General features: G+C 44.0%; 1 protein-coding gene across 2 annotated transcripts in view; it reads left to right on the top strand.

Annotated features, from left to right (window-relative positions):
- MYO1E (myosin IE) overlaps positions 1-13,336 on the top strand; it is a 235,689-nt gene that overhangs the window by 182,565 nt on the left and 39,788 nt on the right. For both annotated transcript variants that reach the window (XM_077472372.1, XM_077472371.1), the window contains exons 21-22: positions 1,601-1,770; positions 5,470-5,615. In XM_077472372.1, coding sequence (XP_077328498.1) covers positions 1,601-1,770; positions 5,470-5,615 — 316 coding nt within the window. The remainder of the gene's footprint in view (positions 1-1,600; positions 1,771-5,469; positions 5,616-13,336) is intronic.

Raw genomic sequence — 13,336 nt, 5'->3', positions numbered from 1 at the left:
CAGCGTCCTAAAAATGCCTAATTCACCAATATGTTTTATATGTTAAATGACTTAAAGTGGATGTAAACCCGAGGAAAATATTTTTTGTCATAATGTAGAGTATAAGATTTCCTATCATTTGAGCCCAGTCTTGCCACAAAGAGTTAATCTCTGAGCAGTGCTCTTTTATTGTTCAGTCAGATAATTCTTGACAGAGAAAAACTTTGTCAAATCCTCCCCCCTTGCTGTGAGTGACAGGTGATTTCTATATCTCGTGCACTAGCCTAAGAGACCTGCATTATTTTTTAATTCCCTCCCACTCCTTTCTTCTGCTGCTCTGCCAGAATTGGATGTTCCCCATCTCCGCATGATTTGGCATGCTGAAGTCATGTGGATACTTTCCTGTCTTTTCACTGGATGTTAGAGATCGTAGCAGAAGTTCAGTGTAAGAAATACACAGGAGAAAAGGCATATTGACAAGGGGAGTGTAGAGGTGGGTGGGGAGTCTACTGACATCACAACTCCACCCACCGAGCTCCAGACAACAGACCCACCCACAGAATCTGCAGTTTTTCGGGTCTCATAGCAGACAGAGGGGAGACATTTGACAGGTAAAGATACATGCAGGAGGCATGTATATCCTTATAGATAACCCCTATGGCAGTAGTTTAGAAAGGAGGACATTGGGTGTACATCCACTTTAACTCAAATCAAAACATTTTTGTCGTTTTGGATAGCGTAAAGAAAGAATGGTTGGAACCCCTATCGATTTATGTATGTATTTATTTTTATTTGTGGGTGCCTGTCCAGGAGATATGACAAGTACTTGACGTTTGTATAGAACAGGGGTGTCCAAACTGTGGCCTGGGGGCCAGATGCAACCCTTTGCTGGTCTTTGTGGCCCTTGGGGCACTTCATTCCACTGATATGAGATACTATTCTGCCCGCTAACACCAACAATGGGGCAAAATTCCTGCCACTGACACCAATAATGGGGGGCACTATTCCTTCCCCCAATACCAATGACAGGTCACTGTTTACTCTCACTGATGGCAGAAAAAAATTATTCTATTCCCGCTGGCCACAGTCCGGCCCCCATAAAGCCTGATGGACAGTAAACTGGCCCTTTGTGTAATGTGCTATATTTTCAGAATGCATGTAAAAGTCAGTCCCTTCCCCAGGAATGTTTATGGTAGAATGTGTTTTACCATACCTTTTTATAAGCACACACAATCAAGGCCTGTTTATTCAGGCACAGGTAACCTACCTTTTATAATTTGGGGCTGTGTTAGAAAACCGGAGCACTTGCAGAAAAGCTATGCAAACATGAAAGTGCATACAAATGACTTGGAGATTCCCCATGGTACGTAAGTACTAAGCAATTAACCACAAGCTGCCAAGGTAACGGCAGAAAAATTATCTCCATATAAAACTGTACTGGTAAGACTGGTAAATAGACATAATATTGCCATATTGACATAATAATGCTTATATGTTTTGTTGCTTTAGTGTCAGGATCTCGGGGAATATTATTTAGTCTTCCACTATTACACAATAAAAAATTGATTTTTTTATTTTTTTATTATTGTCACAAGTGTGTGTCTAATTTTATCTATTACAGCTTCTGATCTTTTCCTAAACAAAAAAGAAAGAAGGCGCAATAGCATTAATCGGAATTTCATTGGAGATTACATTGGTATGGAGGAACATCCAGAACTTCGACAGTTTTTGGGAAAGCGAGAAAAAGTAGACTTTGCAGACACTGTGACCAAGTATGACCGCAGATCAAAAGTAAGTTGAACTAATTAAAGTAGAATTAAATTGTTGAGCTTGGCCAATCAGTAAAATAGATTTTGAAAGTAAATACCCAAAAACATATCGATGGATTGCAAAACTGGATCATATATTAGAATTACACTATGGAAGGCTTCTTCCCGAAATTTTAGAACTAATTGTTAAACCAGGACAGATGGGACACTTTTTTATTTTTTATTTTTATTTAATAATTTGAGCACTGGGCGCTTTTTTATTTATATGGATGATTTTTTACTATTTATTGATAGTGCACATTTATTTGAGACTAAATACTTTTAAGTCTTTTTTATATTTGATTGGCAGTTACACATTGCTGTTATACACGCTTTATATACAAGTACAAATTTATGACGCTTTAGGGCAGGGATGCCCAACCTTTTTGAATAGCGAGGGCCACTTAAGCGACTTGGTAACTGGTCGCGGGCCACAATGAAAGAGCAGGCGGATGATAGGTCCATGCAGAGCGGGCATGAACACAGCCCACTCTACTCTATGGGTCCTCTGATCTGATCCACCCAGACAGAAGGGGATTGATCCCTTCTGGTTTTTTTTTCTTTTTTGTTTTTTTTTACCTAAACAGATTGGATGTAGGTGGGTGTAAATGCACACAAATCTGTTTACATCTGCCGTTTCATAGAGGTGAAAGGAGGGTCCGATTGGGTCGGACCGATGGTGTGAAAGGAGCCTTTCACACTAACGCAGCGCAGTGCACCTGTGTCTTTCCTGCGGGTTAGCTACACTTTGCCATAGACTTCTATTATATCCTGCAGGTGTGGTGCACTTTCTGAAAGCGCTCCAAACCCGCAGGTAACAACAGAAGTCTGTGACTCAGTGCAGGTAACCTGAAGGTGCACTGCACCTGCGGGTCGGTTTGAAAGCAGGCCAGTAACCACTGTGAAGATATGCCCATATATACACTGCAATTTTAGTAATAAACTGGCCTTTACTAACAGTATTCCATTCAGGTATCGCCTGCTGTTGCTGTCCCCGGCACATTGCAATTGGTATCACTCCGCCTGTGGCAGGGGACGGTGCTATACAGGAATTATCGGCTTATACAGCTCTGCTCCACAGCCGCTTGCTTTGCCGGCTTCATTAACAACACAGATGCTCTGGGATGGTCGATGGCAACCCATGATCTGGGCTTGCCAATCTGCCATTCCACAGAAGGAGGCCGTGGGCCACATGTGGCCACCGGGCCACTGGTTGGGCACCCCTGCTTTAGGGTGTTTTGATATTGCTGCTATATAATTGTTTATATTGAATGCATGAAAACAAACATTGAGATATGTAATAGGCTGTATTAGCATTAGCTACATAAAATAAGCAGCAGCGCTATGTTTCAGCGGAATTAAGAGCTACTGCCCTTCTGCTACTATAAAGAGTCTCTCTTGGTGCATCTCCACTATTCAGGGAAAACCTTGTATTTTTTTACCAATGAATACAAGGCTTCCTCTGACCAGGATTGAGGTGTAGGCGGCTTAATAATACATTCACTGATCAAAATAAAAGGCTTCCCTTGAATGGCGGAGATGCCAAGAATGACTCTTTATATGAAGCAGCAGAGGAGAATTTTCTGGTATTGCTGCTGGAACACAGCAGTGCTTAGAATGTTTGGACAAAACAAACTATTTAAAGTGAAACAATATTTAATTATTATTATTATTATTGTTATCTGCTCACTGATCCCAGTGCTAGGTTTTCAAAACTATACTGTAAAGCTTCTGCATTGAGTCTTACCTTTAAGTTGGTGATGGTCCAGCCCCGAAATGCGCACGGTCTATGTTCCAGGGCATGCACCCACCCTTGCACACCAGTCAAATTTAGGACGTGCTGCTATGTCCTTACAGCTGCTGCTCCCCCATAACATAGGCTTCCTGCACACAGAGGTGCTTATGAGGAGCTACAGTCAGTACAGGAAAAACCCCACATGACCTCATTAAAGCTTTCAGATTGTAATGTCACATGGGATATGTAGTCCTTAGAAACTCAAAGTAAACCACATAAAGAAGGTGAGAAGGCACCACAAAGCATGCAGGGAATACAGGAAGTTGTGGAAAGAGATGAACAGCAAACAGGCAGCGCTCACAACATTAAAGGAGAGTTTTTATGTAGGTTGATATTGGATTATCAAAAGTAACCGTGTTGTGAATTATAATTTCAATGATGATGTTATAAAAGGAAAGTGTATGCTGTGACCATAGAGCACTTTTAAGTGCCTTGACTATTGGACTGACCTCAATTAACATACAAACTAGAAAAAAAAATCTACTAATAATTACTGGAATTGGAATATGACGCACTATCTTTGCAATTGATCTAGGAAACTAGTTTAACCAGATGCTAATAATGTTGATTAGCATCACACTTATTAAAATAACCCCAGTTGGTTATCAGGCTGATGAAGGGGTACCTAGCAAAGCATTCCTAGGAATCAAAAATCCAACAAATTTCTGACATAAAGGCCTGGCTGGCAAGATCAATGGCATCCGATAGAACGTAAAGGACTGGAATTCTCTTAAGAGAAAGTATGCAGGGACTTGGTTTCTCAATGTGGCCTGAGATTACACAGCTGTGCTTTGACAAAGTGGAGTAAAAATGATAGGACTCCCAGCATGAGATAAATAGTTAATTTTGTTTTTAAAAGTGAGTGAATTACCATTTATATCATTATTAAATTGGAACTCTACACTATGCTGTTGGTGTTCTGTTGTTTATCTTTTAATTACTAAACAGGAAGAGGTTCTTGGGATTTGTATTCACTGCTTTTCCGAAGTTGAATAAAAGACTTTTCAGTTGATGTTTTTTCTAGGCGCCAGTTATCCCCTGTAAGCATAGTACAATGATCTGACTACTTTCTTGCAGTTCCCTGATTGGCAGGCCCAGATGACTGCCAACTGAGAAAGCTGTTAGAACGCTTGTTCTTCCTTGCTGTATTGAATCTATCAAAAACCCTTTGAGGCTCTTATGATGCCAAACAACTCTAGAGAGAACATTCTGTGTTCACGAAGATCACTTTCAGTAAATGGCACAAAGACTACTTCAAGGGTCTGCTACAAACTTTGAGAGACCTTTGGGGGTTTGTGTGCTGTTTTTCTGTATGGTTTGGATTTTAAGTGGGATCCCCGAACGAAAAAAAAAAAGTTTGAGGTCCCCTTAAAATCCACACCAGAGCCTTAAAATGGATGAGTGTGTGTGTGCACCTCCATCCTCTTCCTAAATCATGCCAGGTCACATGCCCTCAATATGGCCTCTTCCTCACAGTTGGGGCCAGTGGTTGTGGGAGTCAGCAGGTGGGGAGGCTTATCAAATAAGAGGTCCCCCAGATACTGCTCTCCCCCACGTGAATGAGAATGAAGTACATTCAGAAAAAAGTAACCTAGAAATAGACACCCAAATGTTTGGAAAGTTATTTTAATAAAAATGAAAAAAAAACATCCTGCATCGTAAATACTTTGGAACAGGGAGTTATCTAGGAATTGTTTTCTGTCAAGTCAGCAAGCATTGTGATTTACAAACACTGGGATCATCCAAATTGCCATGTGTATAGTATATTGATAATAAATGCTATACCTCTTCTCTGCCATGGAATGGGTCATGTTGTTAATGAGCTTTATGCTGGGTGTAAAAACGCTTTATAAAGAGTACAAATTTGAATTTTTTTCTGTTTTCCAGGGCATAAAAAGGGACTTTATACTTACCCCAAAATCTGTGTACCTCATTGGACGAGAAAAAATTAAACAGGGTCCAGAAAAGGGATTAGTGAAGGAAGTTGTCAAAAGAAAGATCGACATTGAACGTATTCTCTCTGTCTCTCTAAGGTTAGTTTATATTTCTAGAAATGGAAGTCGCCAGAAATGAACTGTATGCTGTGAAAATGTCCAGCCTTCTTTTTTTGTGACAATTTTACAGTTTCCTTTCTATTCTGATAGTGTGTTTAAATTATAATTAACCAATACAGAACTAACCAAACACTCTCTTTGAATGCTAATGTTTCGAGATTTATTTTTTTAGACCTACACAATGAAAGGTCAGGCTCTTTACCATTCCACTAAGGCAGTTAGCACATCTTGGGCTTTTCTTTATTAGGCCTGCAAAACTGCCACCTAGTTGACTGTCTGCACATTCATCAAGTTTTACAAGGCTGCTGCTTCCTTGAATGCGTGTATTTGCTGCAAGATTTCATCAGAGGGTGGTTTACTCTAGATTAGATTAGTTTGGTTTAGTGTTGGGGGTTCTGGTTTTGATGGTTCTGGTTTTTGCTATTCCTCAATGATCACTGTTTTGGGACGTCCCTACTATCAAGAATCACGTACCAGACTGTGTTCTTAAATGAATAGAAGATAAAGGTTGGTTTTTCTTTTTGTACTTACTATAAAATTCCTTTCTCTACATTCGTTGATGGACACAGCTCTTGCCCCCTAGTTATGTTTTTGTTGTCCTACGGTTTGTTACTAACTATGCTGCTTTAGCAGATGGGGGGTTTGGCCACCAGCAAGGGCCAGCCCTAGACGTTGCATGAGTTGCAAGAAAGAAATTTACATGATTACCCCATCAACACAAACCGTGCTGACAGGGGAATCCCTCCTACAGAGCAATTGTCTGCTCCAGGCAACTTGATACAATTCAGGCTGCCCATAAACGGTTCCTACTGAACCGGCAGAGATTTGATGCGCTTATGGCCAGCCTTAGAGAAGATTTCCCTCACTTTGGAGACATTTCCCCTCAATTCTAGATGTCTGTAGGACAAAATATGATGGGGATTTTTAACTTCTTCCTATTATATCTAATACAAAGAAACATTGTGCTTAGGGTAGCACAGTGGCTTAGTGGTTCACGCATCTTCCTGAAGCACTGGAGCCTTCAGTTCGAATCCTGTCTAGCACACGATCTGCATGGAGTTGCATGTTCTTCCTGTCCTTGTGTGGTTTACTGGGTACTCTGGTTTCCTTCCACACACTAAAGACATACTTGTAGGTAAATTTTGTTCCTGTCCAAATTGGCCCTAGCATGTGTTTGTGTATACATGTGAAATAGGGACTGAGGTAAGTGTATGGTACATAAATTGTCAGCACTATACAACTGCCTGTTTATAAAGAAATAAACTTTAGCACTTGCCACTTTACTGCGAATATTGTGCATGCAGGGTGTGTGTTGGGGACCCGCATGTCATATTCGATCATAGCATCTGTGTCTGTGCAGCCACCTGTCCCAATAGAATTGAATGGGACACCAGCACAGGGATGAATGCAAGTTTCAACATCCGTGCATCTCTGTGCCGGAAAAACACAGACCTGTATTGGCCCCATAGTAAAGTGTTCCGTGCGAATGGATGGAATACATAGCCCAATAATGGCCCTGAATTACAAGCAGCCTTTACGCCACTTGAAATGATCATGATATTCCACTCACTAAAATTACACCTGAAACGTTTGAGTGGAGTTCCACCCAAAAGTAGAACTTCCGCTCATTTGTCTCCCTGCCCGGTGCCACATTTGGCACCTTTCGGGGGGAGCGGACACCTGTCTTTGACAGGTACCCTGTCCCCACTTCCAGGAGACTGGGCCATGGAAAATGAAGTCAGCATCTCGGCTCCCTCCTCCTCCTTCCCCCACCGCCAGGCCAGTAGGAGGGCTCTACTGCACATGCGCAGTAGAGACCCGGCATTGAGCTGTAATGCTACACTGCCGGGTTCCCTTACCAGAAATGTCGGAAGTAGCACCCAACAGGTGATGAAAACATCAGCTGCAGTGCTGACATCGCTTGACTCCAGGACAGGTAAGTGTCTTATTATTAAAAGTCTGGAAACAAAGGGAAATGCCCCCTAAATGGGATTTTAAAGGCAACACACCACCAAAACTTGGTAAAAATACACATTTTATTGATACATATAAAAAGGATCAATCACACATGTGATTATCATATAAAAATGTAACAAGATCAATTGATAAAGTTATAGAAATTTTACAAAATTCATAGAGTATATATTGCTCTCCATTGTCTGAAAACATTCTTCGGTACCTGCTGCGTTTCAGGTTCAATCCTTTCGTCAGGGGTACTTAATAGGAGAATATATGTTCAAATATTTGTCTAATAGGTAAGAGAAAAAAAGAAGAATAAAATTGTGACATAAATATACAGAGGCAAATATATCCAGTATGGACAGACACCATGCTCAAAGGGCACCTACCAAAGTCCGATCAAGTGAATGCTGCAATGTTCAATCAATAGTTCAAGCACATTGACACGTGTCGCTGCAGAAGATGGCGTCAATGGAGATCTCTGGCAACACCCCCAAAAAAACTAGTCTGGAAGTCCCACCCCGGTCCCCACAAATTATGGTTGCAAACCATGAATGGTGAAAAAAGGTGGGTTATGGTAAGAACTAAAGAAAAAAAAAAAGGAAAAGTGTGAAAATATAATCCCACATATCCCAACTTAATAGTAGTGAGAAAATGGGGAACAATGCAGTCGTCCCTATGGTAATGTGACGCGCAACAGAGTCCATGATATTCATAGGTATGTACATAGAAAACCACCACAATTACCAGATTTGAAGGGGCCCCTTAGTGGTCCTCAGAGACCCACATGGGTATATTATGGTCAGCCCTTCTCATCCTAAGAAATAAATAAAAAGTGCCCAAGTATCAGTCAGAGGCTAAATGGCTTATATGGCGATATAGGTAATATGTGGGAATCCTGAAAGCAGGCAAACCCCCATCTCTGTACCTGTATATTAAAGTTGTAATGTTCCCCTGTCCGAGCACCATCCTCCCTGGCAGTGCTAGTGTATTACACTGAATCGGGGATCTAAATATGGCACCAGAAGCCTGTGCGTACGCACCGCACCATGATCGTCACGCATGCGTGGCAAAGCAGCCAATGGAACCAGCAGTGCCCGGAGCACACAGCACCGCCCCATCACATTGATGGGGCATCGCTATGCGCTACACTCACACCAATGAAGATAGCCAAGTGCCACAGTGACCCCCCCCCCCAATGAAAACAAAGGACCAACAGCTGCACAACCCAACAAGGGAAGGCCCTCACGCAGACTGATAGACATACACTTTTTATATGTATCAATAAAAAAAATATTTTTACCTAGTTTTGGTAGTGTATTGACATTTAAATACCATTTAGGGGGTATTTCCTTTGGTTTCCATACTACTAGGGATGTGGCAACCATCCACCATTCTCTGACATGGTGGAAGTATTTACTATATTAAAATCTGCAGTATGTGTAGCTGCTGGCTTTACATTTTTGCAGAGGTGGGTGGACCTCCGCTTTAACTTTAAAATGCTGTCTTGGGAGCAGTGTCCTTTGTTTAAAAGGTCGGGTCTCTTTTTATTGCAACATAATGTTGAACGTGACAAAACCTATTTACCATGCACAAAGCAAGATTGTTTAAATGAGCCCATCAGACAGAAATCCTGATCCCCCTCTTGGAGATGTTCTGTTACTCAGCAGATGCTGGCTGGAAGTGAATCCAATATAAACAGAGCTGTCACCAGGCTCATTGGACTGCACTGCACCTGCTTCAGTGAGCTCCATCTGGCCCTAATAGAGGGAATGGTGTATTGTCTGAAATCTGTTGCTGCATCATATCACATCAGTCATACGCTAATATTCACTGTGATGACATATGCTTGAATCTAAGGCATAATGGTTTTATATTAATGCTTAAACTGATGTGAGTTACATCTACTAATTTAGTTCAATGCAAACCACAAACTACAATAAGGCATCTGTATTTTTTTTTTTTTTTTTTTTATGCTGTCAGAAACATTACTGTTGCTCCTTCTTCTTTTTTTTTTTTTTTTTTTCATCAACTCCTAATCTGCTTTCTACATGACACAAATTCATTATCTAGACACGCCGCTATTTGGGATAAAATGTGCAGGTGTTACCTGACATTTAGGAGAAATGTGCAGATATTATATATTTTTGTATTTCCTCCATATACATTGCTGGATAGTAATAAAAAAAAAATTAAGTTTTCCATTTGCATATTAACTGACACTGTAAAACAAGTAATCAAGTGCTTTTTAATTAAAATGTAATTTTTGATTTTCCTTGGTGAATTTGATCAAAATTACCCTAGAAAAAATGGGTATTGCCTGACAGGAACATCACTATGGGGTTGATTTACTAAAGGCAAATCCACTTTGCATTACAAGTGCACTTGCATGTGCAGTCGCTTTAGATCTGAGGGGAAGCTTTATTTATTATTTTTATTTTATTTTCCTTGCATGTCCCCCTCATATCTACAGAGCACTTTTTGTGATTTGGGACTGCGGCGCTTTAGCTGACAATTGCGCGGTTGTTCGACGTTGTACACAAACAAAGTTGATGTCCTTTTTTTTCTCTTTCGCTCATTGACGGACACAGCACCTTTTAATCTTGACCTTAAAGCGGAGGTCCACCCTAAAGTGGACCTTCCGCTTATTGGAATCCTCCCCCCCTCCGGCGCCACAATTGGCACCTTTCAGGGGGGAGGGGGGTGCAGGTACCTGTACAGTACAGGTATCTGCACCCACTTCCGGGATAGCTCTCTGCGGAAAGGGGCGTAAATTACGCCCCTTTCCGAAAGTCCCCCCGCTGCCTGCTGGGAAACACACAGATCCCGGAGGCAGCGGGTCCATCCTTATTGCGCATGCGCAGTAGGGAACCGGGAAATGAAGCCGAAAGGCTCCACTTCCTGATTCCCATACCCAAGATGGAGGCGGCAGCACCCGAGAGACGATCGAGAGATCGGCTTCGGGTGCCGAAATCGCGGGCGCGCTGGGCGGGTAAGTGTCACTGTTTTAAAAGTCAGCAGCTGCAGTATTTGTAGCTGCTGGCTTTTAAAAAAAAAAAAAACGGCGGAACTCCCGGCGGACTCCCGCTTTTAAGGTTATATCGCCACCTTCAGGAGAGGACTAGGCAGAACATGTAAAAACAGCAAACCTGCACAGTACCGCCCAGGGGGCGGTCCTACTGGCTATAACCCCTCATTCTGCTTCCATCAGCTCAGTTTTTTTTCTGCTTAGTGTAGAAGGACCTGGCTCCCGGTGGGGACCATTGGTCCTGGGAATTTTTTCTGCTTTTTGATTCCTGTGATCTACAATCTACAGCCAGGCTGGGTGACAGGCTGGATAGATCCTGGTAGTCTCCCCAGCCTGGCCATCGAGCATGAGCAGACCTTAGCTACGCGCTGGTTTGGCCACGTCATGCCCCGTCTGATCCAGGGGTGGCCGGTGAGCTATATGCTCTGGGACACACATATGACCAGGCTACTGCTGTCCATATCACAGTGTGCTGTGGCCAACATCCACCCCATACTGCTCGGGAGATGGGTCTGTCTGTGGAATGCATCCAGCAGTCCCTGCAGGGGGGGTAAGTATGGTTCCACCTGTCTTGGCAGGGTGGAGCAGCTGGGCATTCCCTGGGAGGTCGACTAGGGGGTCTCTCCCTCTCCCTTTCTTCTCTCCCTGTCCCTTTCCCTCCTCCCCATGCTATGGGCCACTGTATGACTGGGCACAGAGGGTGCAGTGCACGTACCTGGCAGGGGGCTGTGCTGGGTGGTTGGTGGTCCGCTCATCTTTTTCCCTGGTTTTAGGCCATGGTTAGGGTACCTGTGTGTATGCCATGTGGGCTAGCCACTGCGCCAACCGTGGCCATTTTTTCTTGTAGCAGTCAGTTTTGCTTAATCGGGCATTTTCTGGAAGTTCAGCAGCCATTTTCCCGGTGCTCTTAGACGTGTTTTGCTGAGGCGTACGGCGGCCGTTTTCTAGTAGCCTCAGTTTGTTTTACCCTAGGGCTGGGTGGCTGGTTCATTCTGGAACAGCGTGAAACCTACACAGAACACCTCGTGGCTGGCACAGGGGAGAGCAGACGGCAGCAGCACAACACAGTACCTGGGTCAGGGTGGTAAGTCCTGCAGGGGGGCCCCTCGGTCTGTGGCAGCTAGGAGGGTGAGCATTTTGTGTGACTTGCCTTAGGTGCTTAGTGGTGACAGGCGAGAGTGGGTCAGCATGGCATCAGAAGCTGGCGCTTCTTCTCCAGACGTCCCTGTTATTACAACTGGTTCCCCTGCACCTGCGGTGCCTATGGACACTCTGTCGGCAGTCATGGGGTCCTTTGTTACCAGGGTGTAAGCGGTGTGCGGGCGCAAGGGGGGTAAAAATGCCCCCTCCCCCCACTGTCTTCTGGGGAAAGCTCCAATTCAGACTCGGGGCCCCGCTGTGACTGGTGGCCCCTGTTTTGACGTTTCAGAGGATGCGGACCAGGACCAGTGAGGATGACTCCGTGTCAGCGCAGGAAAAAGCGATAGTAGGAGCACTTATCACAGTGGTGCGGGATAACCTAAAGATGGAGGATACAGCGGGGGCATCTACAGAGGTGTCGGTCCCTTTTGGGTCCCACAAGCTGGCCCGCTCTGCTAAGGTGTTTCCCTACCTAACTTATTTTGATAAGTTTATTTACAAGGAGTGGGGAAGCCCGCAGCAGGCCTCTTTGGTCCCAAGACGGATGGTGGTGTGTTACCCCTTTTGGTTTCGCAAGCTAAACAATCCTGCGAGCAAATCTGTTGCTGCATGAAGGTTTACCCCCTGCTCGACTCTCGGGTGGGGGGGTTGCCTTCAGGAGTTTGCAGCCCGGTGGACCTCCCTACTTTCCAGCCAGGGGGTCTGGTTTCATCAGGATACAAGATGGTTTTTCTTGTCCGCCAAACAGATTTTTTCCCTCCAACCTTCATCTTCTTCCGGCTCGTCGGGAAGCCCTGTTCGGGGCAGTACACAGGACCTGCTGCTGCACGGGGTGATCATTCCTGTGCCGATGCCGGAAAGGTTTCAAGGATTCTACTCCAATCTGTTTGTAGTCCCAAAGAAGGAAGGTGTCCATCCAGTCCTGGATCTCAAGGCTTTGTGAAAGTACAAAGGTTCAGGATGGAATCCGTTTGCTCCGTGGTCACTGCACTGCATCAAAAGGAATTTTCTGGCGTCCTTGGACATCAAGGATGCATACTTGCATGTCCCTGTATGCGTTGGGCATCAGGTTTCTGCGATTTGCGGTCTGAGACTAGCACTACCAATTTTTGCCCTAGTGTCGGCACCATGGATCTTCACCAAGGTGCTAGCCCCAATTCTGGCATTGCTAAGGCAACAGGGGATCACAATCGTGGGTTACCTGTACAACTGCCTTCTGAGAGCAGCTTCCGCCTCAGAATTAAGGGAGGATGTGGTTTTCACCATACAGACTCTTCGGGAGTTTGGTTGGGTACAGACCTCCAGAAGTTTGTGTTGGTGCCGACTCAACGTCTGGAGTACCTGGGCTTGATTCTGGACTACTCAGAGGCGAGAGTCTTTCTTCCTTTAGACAAGCTGCGGTGGAGTTGTTGGTGTCCCACAGGTGCTCATCGCTGTGTTTTTGCATGCTAGTTCTGGGTCTCATGGTAGCCACTTTCGAGGCGGTACTGTATGCTCAATCCCACAGTCGAGTCTTGCAGAAAGAGATCCTGTCCAAATGGGACAAATCTCCGACATCCCTGGATTGTCAAAT

Source organism: Lithobates pipiens, unplaced genomic scaffold (genome assembly GCF_037356315.1).
Source record: "Lithobates pipiens isolate NorthernLeopardFrog02 unplaced genomic scaffold, aLitPip1_a1.2 Scaffold_8, whole genome shotgun sequence".
NCBI classification, from domain to species: domain Eukaryota; kingdom Metazoa; phylum Chordata; class Amphibia; order Anura; family Ranidae; genus Lithobates; species Lithobates pipiens.
This window is presented reverse-complemented; position numbering and strand designations above follow the sequence as displayed.